Source organism: Mobula birostris, chromosome 11 (genome assembly GCF_030028105.1).
Source record: "Mobula birostris isolate sMobBir1 chromosome 11, sMobBir1.hap1, whole genome shotgun sequence".
Taxonomy (NCBI): domain Eukaryota; kingdom Metazoa; phylum Chordata; class Chondrichthyes; order Myliobatiformes; family Myliobatidae; genus Mobula; species Mobula birostris.
In genome coordinates, this window is record NC_092380.1 from 116,219,823 (window position 1) to 116,238,697 (window position 18,875).

The 18,875-nt window shown below is 44.8% G+C and overlaps 1 protein-coding gene across 2 annotated transcripts in view; it reads right to left on the minus strand.

The window, feature by feature from the left end:
- LOC140205336 (deformed epidermal autoregulatory factor 1 homolog) overlaps positions 1 to 18,875 on the minus strand; it is a 110,443-nt gene that overhangs the window by 71,380 nt on the left and 20,188 nt on the right. For both annotated transcript variants that reach the window (XM_072272924.1, XM_072272925.1), the window contains exons 3-4: positions 6,517 to 6,646; positions 3,402 to 3,548 (exon numbers count right to left, since the gene is read on the minus strand). In XM_072272924.1, coding sequence (XP_072129025.1) covers positions 3,402 to 3,548; positions 6,517 to 6,646 — 277 coding nt within the window. The remainder of the gene's footprint in view (positions 1 to 3,401; positions 3,549 to 6,516; positions 6,647 to 18,875) is intronic.

Sequence of the window (18,875 nt, forward strand, 5' to 3'; positions counted from 1 at the left end):
ACCTCACTTTCCATTTTTCTATTTTCTATTTATGATTTATAATTTAAATTTTTAATATTTACTATCGATTTGTAATCCAGGGAGCAGGAAGCGCTGAATCAAATATTGCTATGATGATTGTACATTCTAGTAGCAATTGTTTGGCGACAATAAAGTATAAAGTTACCTCATGTTATCGTTATTTATTGTTATTCATTTATATTTGCATTTGCACAGTTTGTTGATCCTGTTGTAGTTACTATTTTATAGGTTTGCTGAGTATACGGGCTGGAAAATGAATCTCAGGGTTATATAAGGTGATATATATGTACTTTGATGATAAAATTTACTTTGAACTTCTGAACTTTAAAACTGGGCAAGGCTAATATTTATGGCATTAGACAGGAAGCCACACAGGTTGGTGAGGAGTGGCTACTGAACATCCGACAAGTGGGAGGCTGTTAAATGTGAGATAAAGAGAATTCATGTTCCTGTTCAAGTGAAAGACAAAGTTATCAGGAACCCGAAAGATAGCACGTGTAGGGTAAAGGCACCTGGGATCAAATGAGTCCCTTGTGGAGTATAATGATTGAGCAGGCAATCAGGACAGCAAGTAGACATGAGATATGCTTGGCAGATGAAGCAAAGGAGAATGCTAACAGATTCTGAAAGTTCATGAAGAGTAAAAGGCCAATAGGGTGGAGAGGGTAGCCCCTAAGGGATCAGTGTGGAAACTATATGCGGAGCCGCAGCAGATGAGCAGGTTTCTCATTAGTATTTATAGTGGAGAAGCACGTGGGAATGAGTGAGTTCAGGGCAGAGAACAGCGATATCCTGAAATATATCAATATTACGGAGAAAGAGGTGTGGGAGCTCATGAAGTGCATAAGAGTCCATAAGACATAGGAGCAGAATTAGGCCAGTAGCCCATCAAGTCTGCTCTGGCATTCCATCCTGGTTGATTTTTTAACCCTCTCAACCCCATTCTTCCATAACCTTTGACGCCCTGTCTAATCAAGAACCTCCGCTTCAAATGTACTCAATGTCTTGACCTCCACAGCCGTTCTGAGCCTCTGCCATCTGGTCCTAGACACCTTCACTATTAGAAACATCCTCTTCACATCCACTTTGTCTAGGCCTTCCAATATTCGATAGGTTTCAATGAAGTTCACCCTCATTCTTCTAAACTCCAGAAAAGGCCCCCTTTATTCCTATTCTTTTGCCTCCTGCCGATCAGCAAGTCTTCTATCCATGCTACCATCTTTCCTATAATACCATGGGGTATTTTGTGTTAAGCAATCTCTTGTGAGACTTCTGAAAATTCAAGAAAACAACATCCACTGACTCTCCTTTGTCTGTCCTGCCTGTTATTTCTTCAAAGAATTCCAAGAGATTTGTCAGGCAAGATTTTCCCTTAAGGAAACCATGCTGACAGCCTATTTTACTACGTGCCTCCATGTACCCCAAAATCTCATCCTTGATAAGGGACTCCAACATATTCCCAACCACTGAACTCAGGCTAACTGACCTTTACTTTCGTTTCTTCTGCCTCCCTCCATTTTTAAAGAGCTGAGCGATATTTGCAATTTTCATTCCCCTGGTGGAAGTTTCCAGAGGTGTACAAATACTGGGGCCTGACCAGGTGTACCTCAAGACAACAAAAGAAGCAAGGTTGGATATTCCTGAAGCCCCAGCAGAGAGATTTATATCTTTGAAAATCATGGTTAATGCGCTTTTTTTTAAGAAAGGTCCAGAGGAGATTCACAAGAATGATCCCAGAAATGAAAGGATTAACATACGAGTGTTTGATGGCTCCAGGCTTGTACTTGCTGGAGTTTATAAGAATGAGGAGGAGACCTCATTGAAACTTGTCGAATACTGAAAGGACTAGATAGAATGGATATAGAAAAGATGTTTCCTTTCGTGAGGGAATCTAGAACCAGAGGGCATAGCCTCAGAATAGAGGGACGTCCACTTAGAACAGAGGTGAGGAGGGACTAGCCAGAGGGTGGTGAATCTGTGGAATCCATTGCCACGGTCTGCTGTGGATGTCAAGTCAGTGGAGGTTGATAGGTTCTTGACTAGTTGGGGCATCATGGAGAATGGGGTTAAGAGAGATAATAAATCAACCATGATGGAATGGTGGAGCAGACTCGATAGGCCGAATGCTCTAATTTTGCTCCTTTGTCTTATGAAATGTTTAAAAGGACAAGCCAAGAAGCTACAGCACACTGTGGCGTCATCGGTGGTGGAAGGGTTCCGGAAGGGATTTATTTCCATTTGGAAGGGCAGAGTACATGGGGTCCAGGTGTGACAGCAAATTAAATACACTGTTGTCTTGGTGAAAGGAGTCAGAGACTGGTAGGAGAGGATTGTTTTCAGGTTGGATGTCAGTGCACAGTGGTGTGCTACAGGGATCGATAAAAAAAAATCCTTTAGTTTATGTCATTTCTATTGACGGTTTGGAATAGAAAACAGATGGCATGATTAGCAAGTGTATAAATGATACAATAATTGTATAGTGGACAGTGAAGAAAGTTGTCCTGAGGCTCTCTGCCAGTCGGGGTCAACCATGGACGTTGCCTCTTAGCTGTCTACATGATACACAAGCCAAGGACAGTACAATATGGAGAGCAAGTTGTTGCCCATATAGCAGGCTTACCCTCTCCAAGGAGCTGATGATTCCAAAGGAATGGCAGTGACCGATACAGTTGGGCACCAGCAGCAGGAGTTGCCAGCCAGCACTGGACTCAACGTAGGGTCTTAGGGTCTCCAGCTCCGGATTTTTTCCTTGGAGATTACTCCCAAAGCCCATGAAGGGGTAGAACCACACAGCAGTGAAGGTTTGAGATCAGAGTTTTCCTTCTCTTCGATGAGCTGCCAACCACAGCTGATGAGCCCCATCCACCCGAAGTGAATAGTTTTAAGGCACCAGTAATTTGCCCCTTCTCCTGTCAGTAGAAACGGTTCCACTAGGCTTAGCAGCTAAGCCACTCATGAAGGCCGGACTTAGTTGTCAGAGGCTATTTGGGATGTGCACCATTGGGAGCACTTAATAGGCAGAGGGACATCATCCCCACCACCACACCCTACCAGCTATGACACCTTTAAGGAACAGAGAACTACTGAAGAATATAGTGGGTGTAGGGGTGTAGCAGATGCTATGAGGACTTACATCAATGTGAAACATCACACTTTCTTTCACCTTGGACAACACACAACATCATCAGGAGCCTCAGACAGGATCCCAAACAACAAAGGAGATGCTGGACCTGAAACATCCAAGCCACCTGAGTTCACCTACACCATCCCAAGAGCGGAAAGCTGCACCTATTATGTCGTGATTTATCTATCACAGAAAACAATTTCAACTCATCTGCAAAAGCCTTGGATGAGAAGCAGGAAGAAGAAATGCAACTTACCAGAACCCAACTTGTTTTTGAACAAAATGCCACTTGTATTTCGGCATCGGACTGGTAGTTCATTCTCATACACAGAAGGATCCCAGTTGTATTTTGTCCCATCTTTTTCAGGGCCTGATGTCAGAGGAGTGGATGGAGTCTGTGGACCTAGTGTCAAACCAAGATAAGGAATGTTAAGATCACAAGTATACTCTTTCCTCCAGTTTACACAAGGTGCAACTTTGTAGGTCAGCTATCGTGGATCGAGGATTTGGAGAGGTTCACTAGGATGCTCCCTGGATTAGAGGGCATGTGCTATAATGAGAGGTTGAACAAACTTCCATTGTTTTCTTCGGAGCGGCAGAGGGAGATCTGATAGAGGTTTATAAGATTACAAGAGGCAGAGATAGAGTAGACAGACTGTCTTTTTCCCAGGGTGAAAATGTCTCATACAAGAGGGCATGCGTTTAATGTGAGAGGGGTAATTTCAAAGGAGACGTGAGGGGCAAGTTTTTTTTACACAGAGAGTGATGGGTGCCTGGAATGTGTTCAACACACACACGGTGCTGGAGGAACTCAGCAGGTCAGGCAGCATCTATGGAAAAGAGTATAGTCAACATTTCAGGCAGAGACAATTCGGCAGGGCAGGAAAAAAAGATGAGGTGTCTGAGTTAGAAGGTGGGGGAGGGGAGGAAGAAACACAAGGTGAGAGGTGAAACTGGGAGGTGGGGGTGAAGTAGAGAGCTGTGAGGTTTATTGGTGAGAGAGATACAGGTCAGAAGGGGGAGTGTGACAGGAGAGGACAGAAGGCCATCGAAGAAAGAAAAGAGGGAGGTGAAAGGCAGGTAAGGAGATACGGTGAGAGACAGAAATGGGAATGGGGAATGGTGAAGGTGGGTGGGCATTACCGGAAGTTCGAGAAATCGATGTTCACAACTTCAGGTTGGAGGCTACCCAGATGGAATACGAGGTGTTGCTCTCCATCCTGAGAGGGGCCTCATTGTGACAGTAGAGGAGACCATGGACTGACGAGTCGGAATGGGAATGGGAATACACTGCCTGCGGTGATGGTAGGAGCCAGATACATGAGGGGCTTTACAGATGAGTGTAAATAGGCGCGAGAAGGTGAGGAAAATGGAAGGATATTGAAATTGTGTAGGCAGAGAGGATTAGCTCTTAGCTGGCCATTTAATTACTAATTTATTTGATTTGGCACAACGTTGTGGGTCAAAGGGCCCAATCCTGTGCCGTAATTTTCTATGTTCTGTGTTCAGAAAGTTTCAGCATAGGGACCATGGCTGTGTCAATCATGATGTCATTTTAAACATGACCCATCTGTTCATGTGTCGGTGTAAATGCCTTTTAAATACACTATCTTATCTGCTTCCACTATCTCCCCTGGCAGAATAACATCCCCCCACGAGTACCCTCCATCTTCTAAGGCCAAGCTGATTTTGAATCCAATCTACCAGGTTAGTTTGGATCCCATGTGCCTTAATCTTTTAGATTAGTCAGTGAGGGATCATGCCAAATGCTTCACTAAAACCCACTGCCCTATTCTCAGCAATCAACACTGTGATGCTCTCCCCGATCAGTAGCACAACCCCCCCCCCCCCTTTACACTCCTCTCTTTTGGGGTCAATCATATCTGAATCCTGGAATGATGAGGTGCCCTTTTCCCCTTCTCTCAATCTCTGTAATAGCTACTGCATCATAGCTTCATGTATTAATGCAGGCATATTTTTCACACAGAGGCTGGTGGATATGTGGAATGAACTGCTGGAGGAAGTGGTAAGGATAGGTGTAGACAGCATTCAAACAGGCATGTAGGGGGTAGAGGTTTAGAGAGGGATATGAACCAAATACAGACAAATACAACTTGCTCTATAAGAAACTTGGTTGGCATGGATGAGTTGGGCCGAAGGACCTGTGCACATGCTGTGTAGTCGTGTGATTCTCTAACTGTAGGAGGGGAATTTCACTGGTAAACATGACAGCCCATGTGATAAAGCAGTTACAGAACCCTGTCCCAGCAGCAATGTACTCTTTATCTTATGTAATAAGTTCAAGAGCCGGGAGGTAATTAATTAGACCCCACTTGGAGTACTGTGTTCAGTTCTGATCACATCACTACAGGAAGCATGTGGATTCTACAGAGAGAGTGCAGAGCAGATTTTCAAGGATGTTGCCTGGATTGTAGAGCATGTCTTATGAGAATAGGTTGAGTGAACTTGGCCTTTTCTCCTTGGAGCGACAGATGATCAGAGGTGACCTGATAGAGGTGTATAAGATGATGAGAAACATTGATCGTGTGGATAGTCAGAGGCTTTATCCCAGGGCTGAAATGGCTAACACCAGGGGGCATAGTTTTAAGGTGCTTAGAAGTAGGTACAGAGGGGATGTCAAAGCTAAGTTTTTCACACAGAGACTGGTGGGGGCGTGGAATGGGCTGCCAGCAAAGGTGGTAGAGACAGATGCAATAGGGTCTTTTAGGAGCCTGTGAGATAGGTACATGGAGCTTAGAAAAACAGAGGGCTATGCGGTAGGGAAATTCTAGGCAGTTTCTAGAGAAGGTTACAAGGTCGGCACAACATGGTGGGCCGAAGGGCCTGTAATGTGCTGTAGATTTTTATCTTTCTCTAAAGTACCTTTGAGTTCTTAGCACCAAAGAGAAATTATTGTCCTTATTGGTTTTCCACTTATCTCACCAGCAACACATTGCACCACAAAAGCCACTATCTTAAGCCCAAGTTTCCTAAACACAGCTCGAATTCTGAACCTTCATGCAAAGACAGGCAGCACTTTCACCCAGCTCCACAGTAGAAAGTGACAGAGAGAGCACAGTGTGGTCACTCACTCACCACCCCCTTCCCAATCTCAGTCAATCAACCCCCTGACTTCACAGTACAGACAGCGCGATATGGTCACTGACGCATCAACCAACCCCACCCCCACCCCCGATCTCACAATACAGAAAGCAGAGTACAATTCACTCAATCCCTCACCTACTGAATCTCACCACCGAGAGCTGACTCAAACCTCTCCCCACAGTCCCACACCACCACCACAATCACAGAGCTGTCTTGTCACAGGATCCACGAGGAGCCTGTAACACAGGTTGAGTATGGGTCAGTACCTTGGGTTATAGGTGTACTAGACGACTTCAATCCTGTTGTTTCGACAATACTGCCGTCGGTGTGAACCACTATCAGTGTGGCTTTGTCCGTGGGTAGTCCTTCTCCGATCTGCAGTGTGGTTCTTCCTGACTACAAAAGACCAAGAGATCCTCAATACTGTCTGCATCAAACAGTCAGCAACAGCAATACCTGAAATACACAGTTCAACTACACACAATCACAGATGGAAACAAAGAAAATGCTGGGATACACAACAAACTGATCACTGCGTGGACAGTAATGTCAATTACACTGTACAGCTATCCATGTGTGGACAGTGATATGTGGATCACTTTCTTAACCGGAGTTAACGTGTGCATCATTCTCTTTACCAGGGTTAACGTGTGGATCACTCCCTTCACAGGGGTTAATCTGTATCACTCTCTTTACCGGGGTTAATGTGGATAACTCTCGTTACCGGGGTTAATGTGGATCACTCTCTTTACCGGAGTTAATCTGTATCACTCTCTTTACCGGGGTTAATGTGGATCACTCTCTTTACCGGGGTTAATATCGATCACTCTCTTTACCGGGTTTTATGTGGATCACTCTCTTTACCAGGGTTAATATCGATCACTCTCTTTACCGGTTTTAATGTGGATCACTCTCTTTACCGAGGTTAATATGGATCACTCTCTTTACCGGGTTTAATGTGGATCACTCTCTTTACCGGGGTTAATATGGATCACTCTCTTTACCGGGTTTAATGTGGATCACTCTCTTTACCGGGGTTAATATCGATCACTCTCTTTACCGGGGTTAATATCGATCACTCTCTTTACCGGTTTTAATGTGGATCACTCTCTTTACCGGGGTTAATATGGATCACTCTCTTTACCGGGTTTAATGTGGATCACTCTCTTTACCGGGGTTAATATCGATCACTCTCTTTACCGGTTTTAATGTGGATCACTCTCTTTACCGGGGTTAATATCGATCACTCTCTTTACCGGTTTTAATGTGGATCACTCTCTTTACCGGGGTTAATATGGATCACTCTCTTTACCAGGGTTAATATCGATCACTCTCTTTACCGGGTTTAATGTGATCACTCTCTTTACCGGGGTTAATATGGATCACTCTCTTTACCGGGTTTAATGTGGATCACTCTCTTTACCGGGGTTAATATCGATCACTCTCTTTACCGGGTTTAATGTGGATCACTCTCTTTACCGGGGTTAATATCGATCACTCTCTTTACCGGGTTTAATGTGGATCACTCTCTTTACCGGGATTAATATGGATCACTCTCTTTACCGGGTTTAATGTGGATCACTCTCTTTACCGGGGTTAATATGGATCACTCTCTTTACCGGGTTTAATGTGGATCACTCTCTTTACTGGGGTTATCGGTCACTCTCTTTACCGGGTTTAATATGGATCACTCTCTTTACCGGGGTTAATATGGATCACTTTCTTTACTGGGTTTAATGTGGATCACTCTCTTTACCGGGGTTAATATCGATCACTCTCTTTACCGGGTTTAATGTGGATCACTCTCTTTACCGGGGTTAATATCGATCACTCTCTTTACCGGGTTTAATGTGGATCACTCTCTTTACCGGGGTTAATATCGATCACTCTCTTTACCGGGTTTAATGTGGATCACACTCTTTACCGGGTTTAATGTGGATCGCTCTCTTTACCGGGGTTAATATCGATCACTCTCTTTACCGGGTTTAATATGGATCACTCCCTTTACCGGGTTTAATGTGGATCACTCTCTTTACTGGGGTTAATATGGATCACTCTCTTTACTGGGGTTAATATCGATCACTCTCTTTACCGGGTTTAACGTGTGCATCACTCTCTTTACCGGGGTTAATATGGATCACTCTCTTTACCGGGGTTAATATGGATCACTCTCTTTACCAGGGTTAATATCGATCACTCTCTTTACCGGGGTTAATATCGATCACTCTCTTTACCGGGTTTAATGTGGATCACTCTCTTTACCGGGGTTAATATCGATCACTCTCTTTACCGGGTTTAATGTGGATCACTCTCTTTACCGGGGTTAATATCGATCACTCTCTTTACCGGGTTTTATGTGGATCACTCTCTTTACCAGGGTTAATATCGATCACTCTCTTTACCGGTTTTAATGTGGATCACTCTCTTTACCGGGGTTAATATGGATCACTCTCTTTACCGGGTTTAATGTGGATCACTCTCTTTACCGGGGTTAATATCGATCACTCTCTTTACCGGTTTTAATGTGGATCACTCTCTTTACTGGGGTTAATATCGATCACTCTGTTTACCGGGTTTAATGTGGATCACTCTCTTTACCAGGGTTAATATCGATCACTCTCTTTACCGGGGTTAATATCGATCACTCTCTTTACCGGTTTTAATGTGGATCACTCTCTTTACCGGGGTTAATATGGATCACTCTCTTTACCAGGGTTAATATCGATCACTCTCTTTACCGGGTTTAATGTGATCACTCTCTTTACCGGGGTTAATATGGATCACTCTCTTTACCGGGTTTAATGTGGATCACTCTCTTTACCGGGGTTAATATCGATCACTCTCTTTACCGGGGTTAATATCGATCACTCTCTTTACCGGTTTTAATGTGGATCACTCTCTTTACCGGGGTTAATATGGATCACTCTCTTTACCGGGTTTAATGTGGATCACTCTCTTTACCGGGGTTAATATCGATCACTCTCTTTACCGGTTTTAATGTGGATCACTCTCTTTACCGGGGTTAATATCGATCACTCTCTTTACCGGTTTTAATGTGGATCACTCTCTTTACCGGGGTTAATATGGATCACTCTCTTTACCAGGGTTAATATCGATCACTCTCTTTACCGGGTTTAATGTGATCACTCTCTTTACCGGGGTTAATATGGATCACTCTCTTTACCGGGTTTAATGTGGATCACTCTCTTTACCGGGGTTAATATTGATCACTCTCTTTACCGGGTTTAATGTGGATCACTCTCTTTACCGGGGTTAATATCGATCACTCTCTTTACCGGGTTTAATGTGGATCACTCTCTTTACCGGGATTAATATGGATCACTCTCTTTACCGGGTTTAATGTGGATCACTCTCTTTACCGGGGTTAATATGGATCACTCTCTTTACCGGGTTTAATGTGGATCACTCTCTTTACTGGGGTTATCGGTCACTCTCTTTACCGGGTTTAATATGGATCACTCTCTTTACCGGGGTTAATATGGATCACTTTCTTTACTGGGTTTAACGTGTGCATCACTCTCTTTACCGGTTGTATTCCCTGCCCAGAACTGACAGAGCTTTACCTTACAAAGATGAGGAGGAGTTTCCTAGCCAGAGAGTAATGAATCTGTGGAATTCATTCCCACAGACAGCAGTGGTGGCCATGTCACTGGGTATATTTAAAGTGGAGGTTGATGGGTTCTTGATTAGTCAGCGTGTCAAAGATTACAGGGAAAAGGCAAGAGAATAAATCAGCCACCCTGCTTGGCTGAATGGCCTAATTCTGCTCCTAAGTTTGGATGGTTTTATGTTGAAAATTCTTTCCCCAGCTTTTTACAACTTTCATACAGTTATGAAATGCTACCCTGTCACCTGGTTCCCAGAGTATAAACCACATCATTTTCAGACTGTAGACCTATCTTACTCCTTAGCTCTAAAATATTTCTAACTTTGTAAATATAACCCCTTTGTAGTTCTAGGGTCTTTGCTCCATATCACTAAACCCTAATGGATTTAATACAAGTGAAACTCTGGTATATTTAACAACTCTCCTCACTGGGGGACATTAAGAAGAAGGATTAGATAGGCTGGCAACACACACAACATGCTGGTGAACGCAGCAGGCCAGGCATCATCTCTAGGAAGAAGTACAGTCGACGTTTCGGGTCGAGGCCCTTCGTCCCGACTAACTGAAAGAAGAGATAGTAAGAGATTTGAAAGTGGGAAGGGCAGGGGAGAGACCCAGAATGATAGGAGAAGACAGGAGGGGGAGGGATGAAGCTAAGAGCTGGACAGGTGATTGGCAAAAGGGATGCAAGGCTGGAGAAGGGGGAGGATCATGGGGTGGGAGGCCTTGGAAGAAAGAAAGGGGGACGGGAGCACCAGAGAAAGATGGAGAACAGGCAAGGAGTTATAGTGAGAGGGAAAGAGAGAAAAAAATATATAATAAAAATAAAAATTAGGGATGGGGTAAGAAGGGGAGGAGGGGCATTAATGGAAGTTAGAGAAATCAATGTTCATGCCATCAGGTTGGAGGCTAGTCAGACGGAATATAAGGTGTTGTTCCTCCAACCTGAGTGTGACTTCATCTCGATAGTAGAGGAGGCCATGGATTGACATTTCGGAATGGGAATGGGACGTGGAATTAAAATGTGTGGCCACTGGGAGATACTGCTTCCACTGGTGGACAGAGCGTAGGTGTTCAGCGAAGCGGTCTCCCAATCTGCGTCAGGTCTCACCAATATATAGAAGGCCACACCGAGAGTACCAGACACAGTATATCACCCTAGCAGACTCACAGGTGAAGTGTTGCCTCACCTGGAAGGACAGTCTGGGGCCCTGAATGGTGGTGAGGGAGGAAGTGTAAGGGCAGGCGTAGCACTTGTTCCACTTACAAGGATAAGTGTCAGGAGGGAGATCGGTGGGAAGGGATGGGGGGGGCAAATGGACAAGGGAGTCGTGTAGGGAGCGATTCCTGCAGAAAGCAGAAAGTGGGAGGGAGAGAAAGATGTGCTTGGTGGTGGGATCCCGTTGGAGATGATCGCTCCCTACGCAACTCCCTTGTCCACTCGCTCCTCCACCCCTTCCCACCAATCTCCCTGAGGCTGAAGTACTCAGGTGTTTCCACTGAGTGAACAGCCACAGGGCTGCCATCCGAATGGCATCCCAGGATGGGTACTCAAGAGTATGCGTGGCACAACTGGCTGGTGTGTTTAATCTCGCCCTCTCCCAGTGTAAGGTGCCCACCTGCTTCAAAACAGAGAAGAGGGCTTGGAGGTTGATGTTCTGTTGTGTTCTGTTAGATTTTTTCTGAGGGGAGGCATTGTTTTTGGGGTCAAAGGTTTCAAAGGTACATTTAATGTCAGAAATTTGTATACAATATACATCCTGAAATACTTTGTCTTCACAACCATCCACAAAAAACAGAGGAGTGCCCCAAAGAATGAATGACAGTTAAATGTTAGAAACTCAAAGCCCCTCCCAGCTATAGAAGTCAAGGGTCACACTGAAAAGCTCCAACTTCAGGAGAAATTCATTGGCCTGGTCTACCATGGTAACTTCATTCTTAAACACAAGTTGCCCACGAAAAATAGGCATTAATTGATTTAATTTCTGGCCTCTAGCAGCAACATCAGGCACTCTCAAGGTAGAACAAAGTTCTCCTCTGAGATTCTGTGTTTCTACATTTGTAATTTGGTCAAACTCATCTGGAGAGAGTAGTCCTGATTCTAAACTCAACTGGTATAGGAAAGACACACTTGACAACTATTCATGGATGAAAGAAAAATGGAAGGCCACGTGGAAGGTTCGAAGGTCCATTTACTATCAAAGCATGTATCCATATACAACCTGAAATTTGTGCTCCCTGGATAGCCAGGAAAACAAGAACAGATATGAAAGTTGTTCAGAGAGAAACATCAAACCCCTACACCTGTACAAAAATAAACAGCATCCCGATCATTAACCCCTACACCTGTACAAAAATAAACAGCATCCCGATCACTAACCCCTACACCTGTACAAAAATAAACAGCATCCCGATCACTAACCCCTACACCTGTACAAAAATAAACAGCATCCCGATCACTAACCCCTACACCTGTACAAAAATAAACAGCATCCGGATCATTAACCCCTACACCTGTACAAAAATAAACAGCATCCCGATCACTAACCCCTACACCTGTACAAAAATAAACAGCATCCCGATCACTAACCCCTACACCTGTACAAAAATAAACAGCATCCGGATCATTAACCCCTACACCTGTACAAAAATAAACAGCATCCCGATCACTAACCCCTACACCTGTACAAAAATAAACAGCATCCCGATCACTAACCCCTACACCTGTACAAAAATAAACAGCATCCCGATCACTAACCCCTACACCTGTACAAAAATAAACAGCATCCCGATCACTAACCCCTACACCTGTACAAAAACAAACAGCATCCCGATCACTAACCCCTACACCTGTACAAAAATAAACAGCATCCGGATCATTAACCCCTACACCTGTACAAAAATAAACAGCATCCCGATCACTAACCCCTACACCTGTACAAAAATAAACAGCATCCCGATCACTAACCCCTACACCTGTACAAAAATAAACAGCATCCCGATCACTAACCCCTACACCTGTACAAAAATAAACAGCATCCCGATCACTAACCCCGACACCTGTACAAAAATAAACAGCAACCCGATCACTAACCCCTACACCTGTACAAAAATAAACAGCATCCCGATCACTAACCCCTACACCTGTACAAAAATAAACAGCAACCCGATCATTAACCCCTACACCTGTACAAAAATAAACAGCATCCCGATCACTAACCCCTACACCTGTACAAAAATAAACAGCATCCCGATCACTAACCCCTACACCTGTACAAAAATAAACAGCAACCCGATCATTAACCCCTACACCTGTACAAAAATAAACAGCATCCCGATCACTAACCCCTACACCTGTACAAAAACAAACAGCATCCCGATCACTAACCCCTACACCTGTACAAAAATAAACAGCATCCCGATCACTAACCCCTACACCTGTACAAAAATAAACGACAACCCGATCATTAACACCCCTCCCCAAAAAATCCCTCCTCCTGTACAAAACGGGACAGGAGGAGGAGCTTAGAAGGAGACAATTGTGAGAGGTGATTGTGAGAGACAATATAAGATCTACGGACCAGAATGTCGAGTCCATCTGGGTAGAGATTTAGAATTTTAAAAAATCACTGGTGGGAGTTGTCTATAGGCCATCTATTAACAGTATAGCAGTGGCAGAGGCGATTAACCAAGAAGTAACTGAAAGAACAGAACGACAGTTGTCAAGGGGGATTTTAACTTCTACATAGATTGGGTGAATCTGGTTGGTCAAGGAAGTCTTAAGGAGGACTTCATAGAATGCATCCGTGAAGGCTTTCTTGAGCAGCATGTTAGTGAACCTACAAGGGAAAATGGTATCTTAGATCTAGTCCTGTGCAATGAGGCAGGCAAGATTAACAATCTTGTACTCAGGGATCCTCTTAGATAGAGTGTACATAGTATGATTGAATTTCATACACAGATGGGAGGATGAAATAGTTAGATCTAAAACTAGTGTATTACAACAGGATGAGGGAGGAGTTGGCTAACGTGGATTGGGAGCACAGGCTATTTGGTAGGACAGTTGAGGAACAGTGGAATACTTTCAAAGAGATTTTTCACAGTGCTCAACGAAAGTATATTCCAGTCAAAAGTAAGGACAGTAAGTGTGGGGAGAGCCAGCCTTGAATAACTAAGGAAATAAAATATAGTATCAAATTAAAAGCTCGTGTACAAAGTTGCAAAGAGTAGTGGGAGACTGGAGGATTGGGAAAACTTTAAAAAGCAACAAAGAACAACTAAACAAAAAATAAGGAAAAGGAAGACAAGAGTATGAAAGTAAGTTAGCACAAAATATAAAAACAGATAGCAAAAGTTTTTATAAAAATATAAAGCGGAAGAGGGTGGCTAAAGTCAACGTAGGTCCCTTGGAAGACAAGAAGGGGAAATTAATATTGGATGATAGGGAAATGGCTGAGGCGTTGAACAACTATTTTGTGTCAGTCTTCACGGTGGAGGACATGTCTAATATGCCAAAGAATGATGTTATGGACGAAATGGGAGGTGAGGACCTCGAAAAAATCACTGTCACTAAAGAGATAGAGATGAGCAAACTAGAGGGCCTGAAGGTAGATAAGTCCCCTGGTCCTGATGGGATGCATCCCAGGGTGCTGAGGGAATTGGCAGAGGTTATAGCAGACGCATTGGTAATCATTTACCAAAACTCTCTAGACTCTGGGCAGGTCCCGGTGGACTGGAAGACAGCAAATGCCATGCTATTTTTTAAAAAAGGATGTAGGCAAAAGGCAGGCAACTGAAGGCCAGTTACCTTAACATCTGTAGTCAGGAAAATGCTTGAAGCTGTCATTAAGGAAGAAATAGCGAAACATTTAGAAAGGAGTGGTTCAATTAAACAGACGCAGCATGGATTCAGAAAGGGAAGGTCCTGTTTGACAAACTTACTGGAGTTCTTTGAGGACATAATAAGTGCAGTGGATAGTGGGGAACAGGTGGATGTCATATACTTGGATTTCCAAAAAGCGTGCCACACAAGAGACTTATAAATAAGATACAGGTCTAGATGTGGATCAATGGTGAACCAAGTGCAGCGCACGGACTTAGTGCCTGGTGAGACGAAGGAGAACTCCAGCCAGCAAGCACCCCACAGAGCTGAAGATCTCTCCGCACTTGAGTCGCCTCAGCACCGAACAACAGACCTAGTGAGTTCCTCTTCGGCCACCCCAATCCATTCGTCAAGGAAAGACAGATCGTCAGACAACGTCGCCTGGATGCAGTTCGATGATGATCTAGGCGGCATCCTGGAAGTTGCCTTAGCAGGTCCAGTACACAGAAAGATCAACTCACTCACGGCCATAGCGTACAAACTAGCTAAGGAACGATTTGGCCCAATGGAGCAGAAAAGCCAGCCGGAGTTACCGCAGCAACCAAATGGGAGGGAAACAGAGATTCGTCGCTTGAGAGGCGAATTAAAGGCGCTCAACAAGAGGTTTAAAACCAGCTCACCGGCTGAAAAAGAAGGTATCAAGGACTTAACCAGCATGCTGCGGGAAAAGCTGTGCAGACTCCAGAGGGCAGAACGTCTGCGACAGCAAAGAAGGAAGAAAGAGAAAAGGTGAGCGCAGGTTGTGAGAGATCCATTCAGCTTCACCAGGACTCTTCTCGGCCAACAAAAATCTGGTATACTTATATTTAATACTTTATTGTCGCCAAACAATTGATACTAGAACATACAATCATCACAGCGATTTTTGATTCTGCGCTCCCGCTCCCTGGATTACAAATATTAAATATTAAAAATAGTAAAAATCAGTAAATATTAAAAATTTAAATTATAAATCATAAACAGAAAATAGAAAAATGGAAAGTAAGGTAGTGCAAAAAAACAGAGAGGCAGGTCCGGATATTTGGAGGGTACGGCCCAGATCCAGGTCAGGATCCGTTCACCCAGCCTTATCACAGTTGGAAAGAAGCTGTTCCCAAATCTGGCCATACGAGTCTTCAAGCTCCTGAGCCTTCTCCAGCTCGAAGCCAGAGGTAGAGGAGTTCCTGTGGGAGGCACACAGCGACCCACGGAGGGGTCAGGGACTAGGAACCAATCGGGCTGTGCGTAGACCGGAAAATCCATCAATTGAGCTGAACGTGAAGAAGCCTACATGGCAGGAAATCCAGGACATCATCCGGAAAGCTAAAGCATCAGCTGCCCCAGGCCTAAGCGGCATAACTTATAAGGTGTATATAAAATGCCCAAAACTTCTTCGGAGGCTGTGGAAGGTCACGAAAAAGATCTGGGCCAAAGGTACTATTCCATCAAGTTGGAAATTGGCAGAAGGATGCTTTATTCCAAAGGAAGAGGTTTCTTCCACAATTGCCCAGTTTAGGACAATTTCTCTCCTGGATGTGGAATGTAAGATTCTCTTTTCTGTGCTGGGAAGAAGGCTGACTTCTTACGTGACGCAGAGACACTATATCAACACATCCATCCAGAAAGGCGGTATTCCAGGCTTTTCAGAGTGTCTGGAACACACCTCAATGATTAGCCATTTGATCCGTGAGGCCAAGCAGAAAAAAGGTGACCTAACAGTTGTCTGGTTAGACCTCGTGAACGCCTATGGGGCTATTCCACATGACCTTATCCCAGAAGGGCTTGACCACTTCTATATCCCAGTGGTTATTCGAGACATGATCACCAGCCCATTTCACAACTAGTTGGCAGGACCTCCAGAAGAGGATTCCAACAGGGTGTACCATCTCCCCCAACCTATTCATTATGGGAATGAACCTCCTATTATCAGCAGCAGAAGATGTAACCCGTGGCCCAATGCTGGAGTCAGGCATTGTTCAGCCGGCTCTACGAGGGTTCATGGACGACATCACTATAATAACTGTGTCACATGTCCAAGCAAGGTGGGTATTGGAAACCCTGGGTAATGTAGCCACTTGGGCGAGGATGTCCTTTAAGGCCAAGAGGTCCAGGTGCATGGTGATCAGGAAGGGCAAAGTTACTAGCAAGTTTAGCCTCCAGGTTCAGGGCGAGGTCATCCCTTCCATCGAAGATAACCCGATAAAATGCTTGGGGAAGTGGTTTAATGTGTCACTGTCAGATGGGGCCAATGTCACCAATGCTGTGAAGCAGACAGACGAATGGCTGAAGAAGATCGACAAATCCAGACTTCCGGGTAAATTCAAGACCTGGCTGTACCAATATGGCATTCTGCCCAGGCTTCTCTGGCTCTTCACACTTTGAGTTCCCCATGACTGCCGTAGAGGGCATCGAGAGGAAAACCGACAAGCACCTGTGGAGATGGTTGGGAGTTCCCCCAAGCTTCTCTTCAGTGGGCCTCTACATTCATTCTGGGCAACTGCAGCTTCCCCTGTCATCTGTTGTGGAGGAATTCAAGGTGGCAAAATGCAGAGCCTTATTAACCTTGAGAGATTCCAATGACGTTTTGGTAAAGCAAGCAGACGTTACAACCAGAGCTGGGCCTAAGTGGGTAGCCAACGCAGCTGTGGAGGAGGCAGTGTGTTCTCCGAGATATCATCTGCAACCCCTGCGTCGGGCGGCAAGGCCTCGGCTCAGTTCACTTCCAGAAGTTGGGAAACGCAAGCATAAGGAACAGGCGAGACATGATACAGGCAGAAGTACGGATCCGTGAGGAAGAGCAGTGGATTTCAAAGGCAGTGGAACAAGGGTCCCAGGGTGCCTGGACAAGATGAGATCTGCCTAAGCGCAAGATCTCATGGGCAGAGTTATGGAGACTGGAGCCCTTCAGTATTTCCTTCCTCTTGCGATCTGTGTATGACACCCTTCCTTCACCATTACATCTGTACACATGGGGGATGAGAGAGAACTCGAACTGTAAGCTCTGTGGTCAAAAGGGGACACTGGCTCATATACTGTCCGGGTGTAAAACAGCTCTAACTCAAGTACGGTGTAGGTGGCGCCATGATAAGGTGCTTCTGGCTCTTGCTGACATACGAGAGCGGGAGAGATGCAAGAAGAGGACGGCTGGCACAGATTTGAGGAAGGCCATCACCTTCATCAAAGAGGGAGCTAGGCCTTTCATAAGCAAACAACCAAAGCCCAATCTGCTACTAACAGCCAGGTACTGGGAAATAAGGGTTGATGTGGGAAGGAGGTTGCAGTTCCCGGATGTGGTGCACACAACCCTACGCCCGGACACTGTACTGTGGTCAACCAAAGACAAGAAAATAATTCTGGTTGAGCTGACTGTGCCGTAGGAGGAGGGATGGGAAGAGGCCCATGAGAGAAAGGCCTTGAAATAGACTAAGGAGCTGGTGGTAGACCTGAGGAGAGCTAAGGTACTGGTGACCCCTGTTTCCATCCAGGGGGTCAGTGTGGACATGGTGGAGGATTACAAATACCTGGAGATATGAATTGACAATAAACTGGACTGGTCTAAGAACACTGAGGCTGTCTACAAGAAGGGTCAGAGCCGTCTCTATTTCCTGAGGAGACTGAGGTCCCTTAACATCTGCCCGACGATGCTGAGGATGTTCTATGAGTCTGTGGTGGCCAGTGCTATCATGTTTGCTGTTGTGTGCTGAGGCAGCAGGCTGAGGGTAGCAGACACCAACAGAATCAACAAACTCATTCGTAAGGTCAGTGATGTTGTGGTGATGGAACTGGACTCTCTCACGGTGGTGTCTGAAAGAGGAAGCTGTCTAAGTTGCATGCTATCTTGGTCAATGTCTCCCATCCACTACATAATGTACTGGTTGGGCACAGGAGTACATTCAGCCAGAGACTCATTCCACCGAGATGCAGCACAGAGCGTCATAGGAAGTCATTCCTGCCTGTGGCCATCAAACTTTACAACTCCTCCCTTGGGGGGTCAGACACCCTGAGCCAATAGGCTGGTCCTGGACATTTCATAATTTACTGGCATAATTTACATATTATTATTTAATTATTTATGGTTTTATAACTATTTAATTATTTATGGTGCAACAAAAACCAATTTCCCTCGGAATCAATAA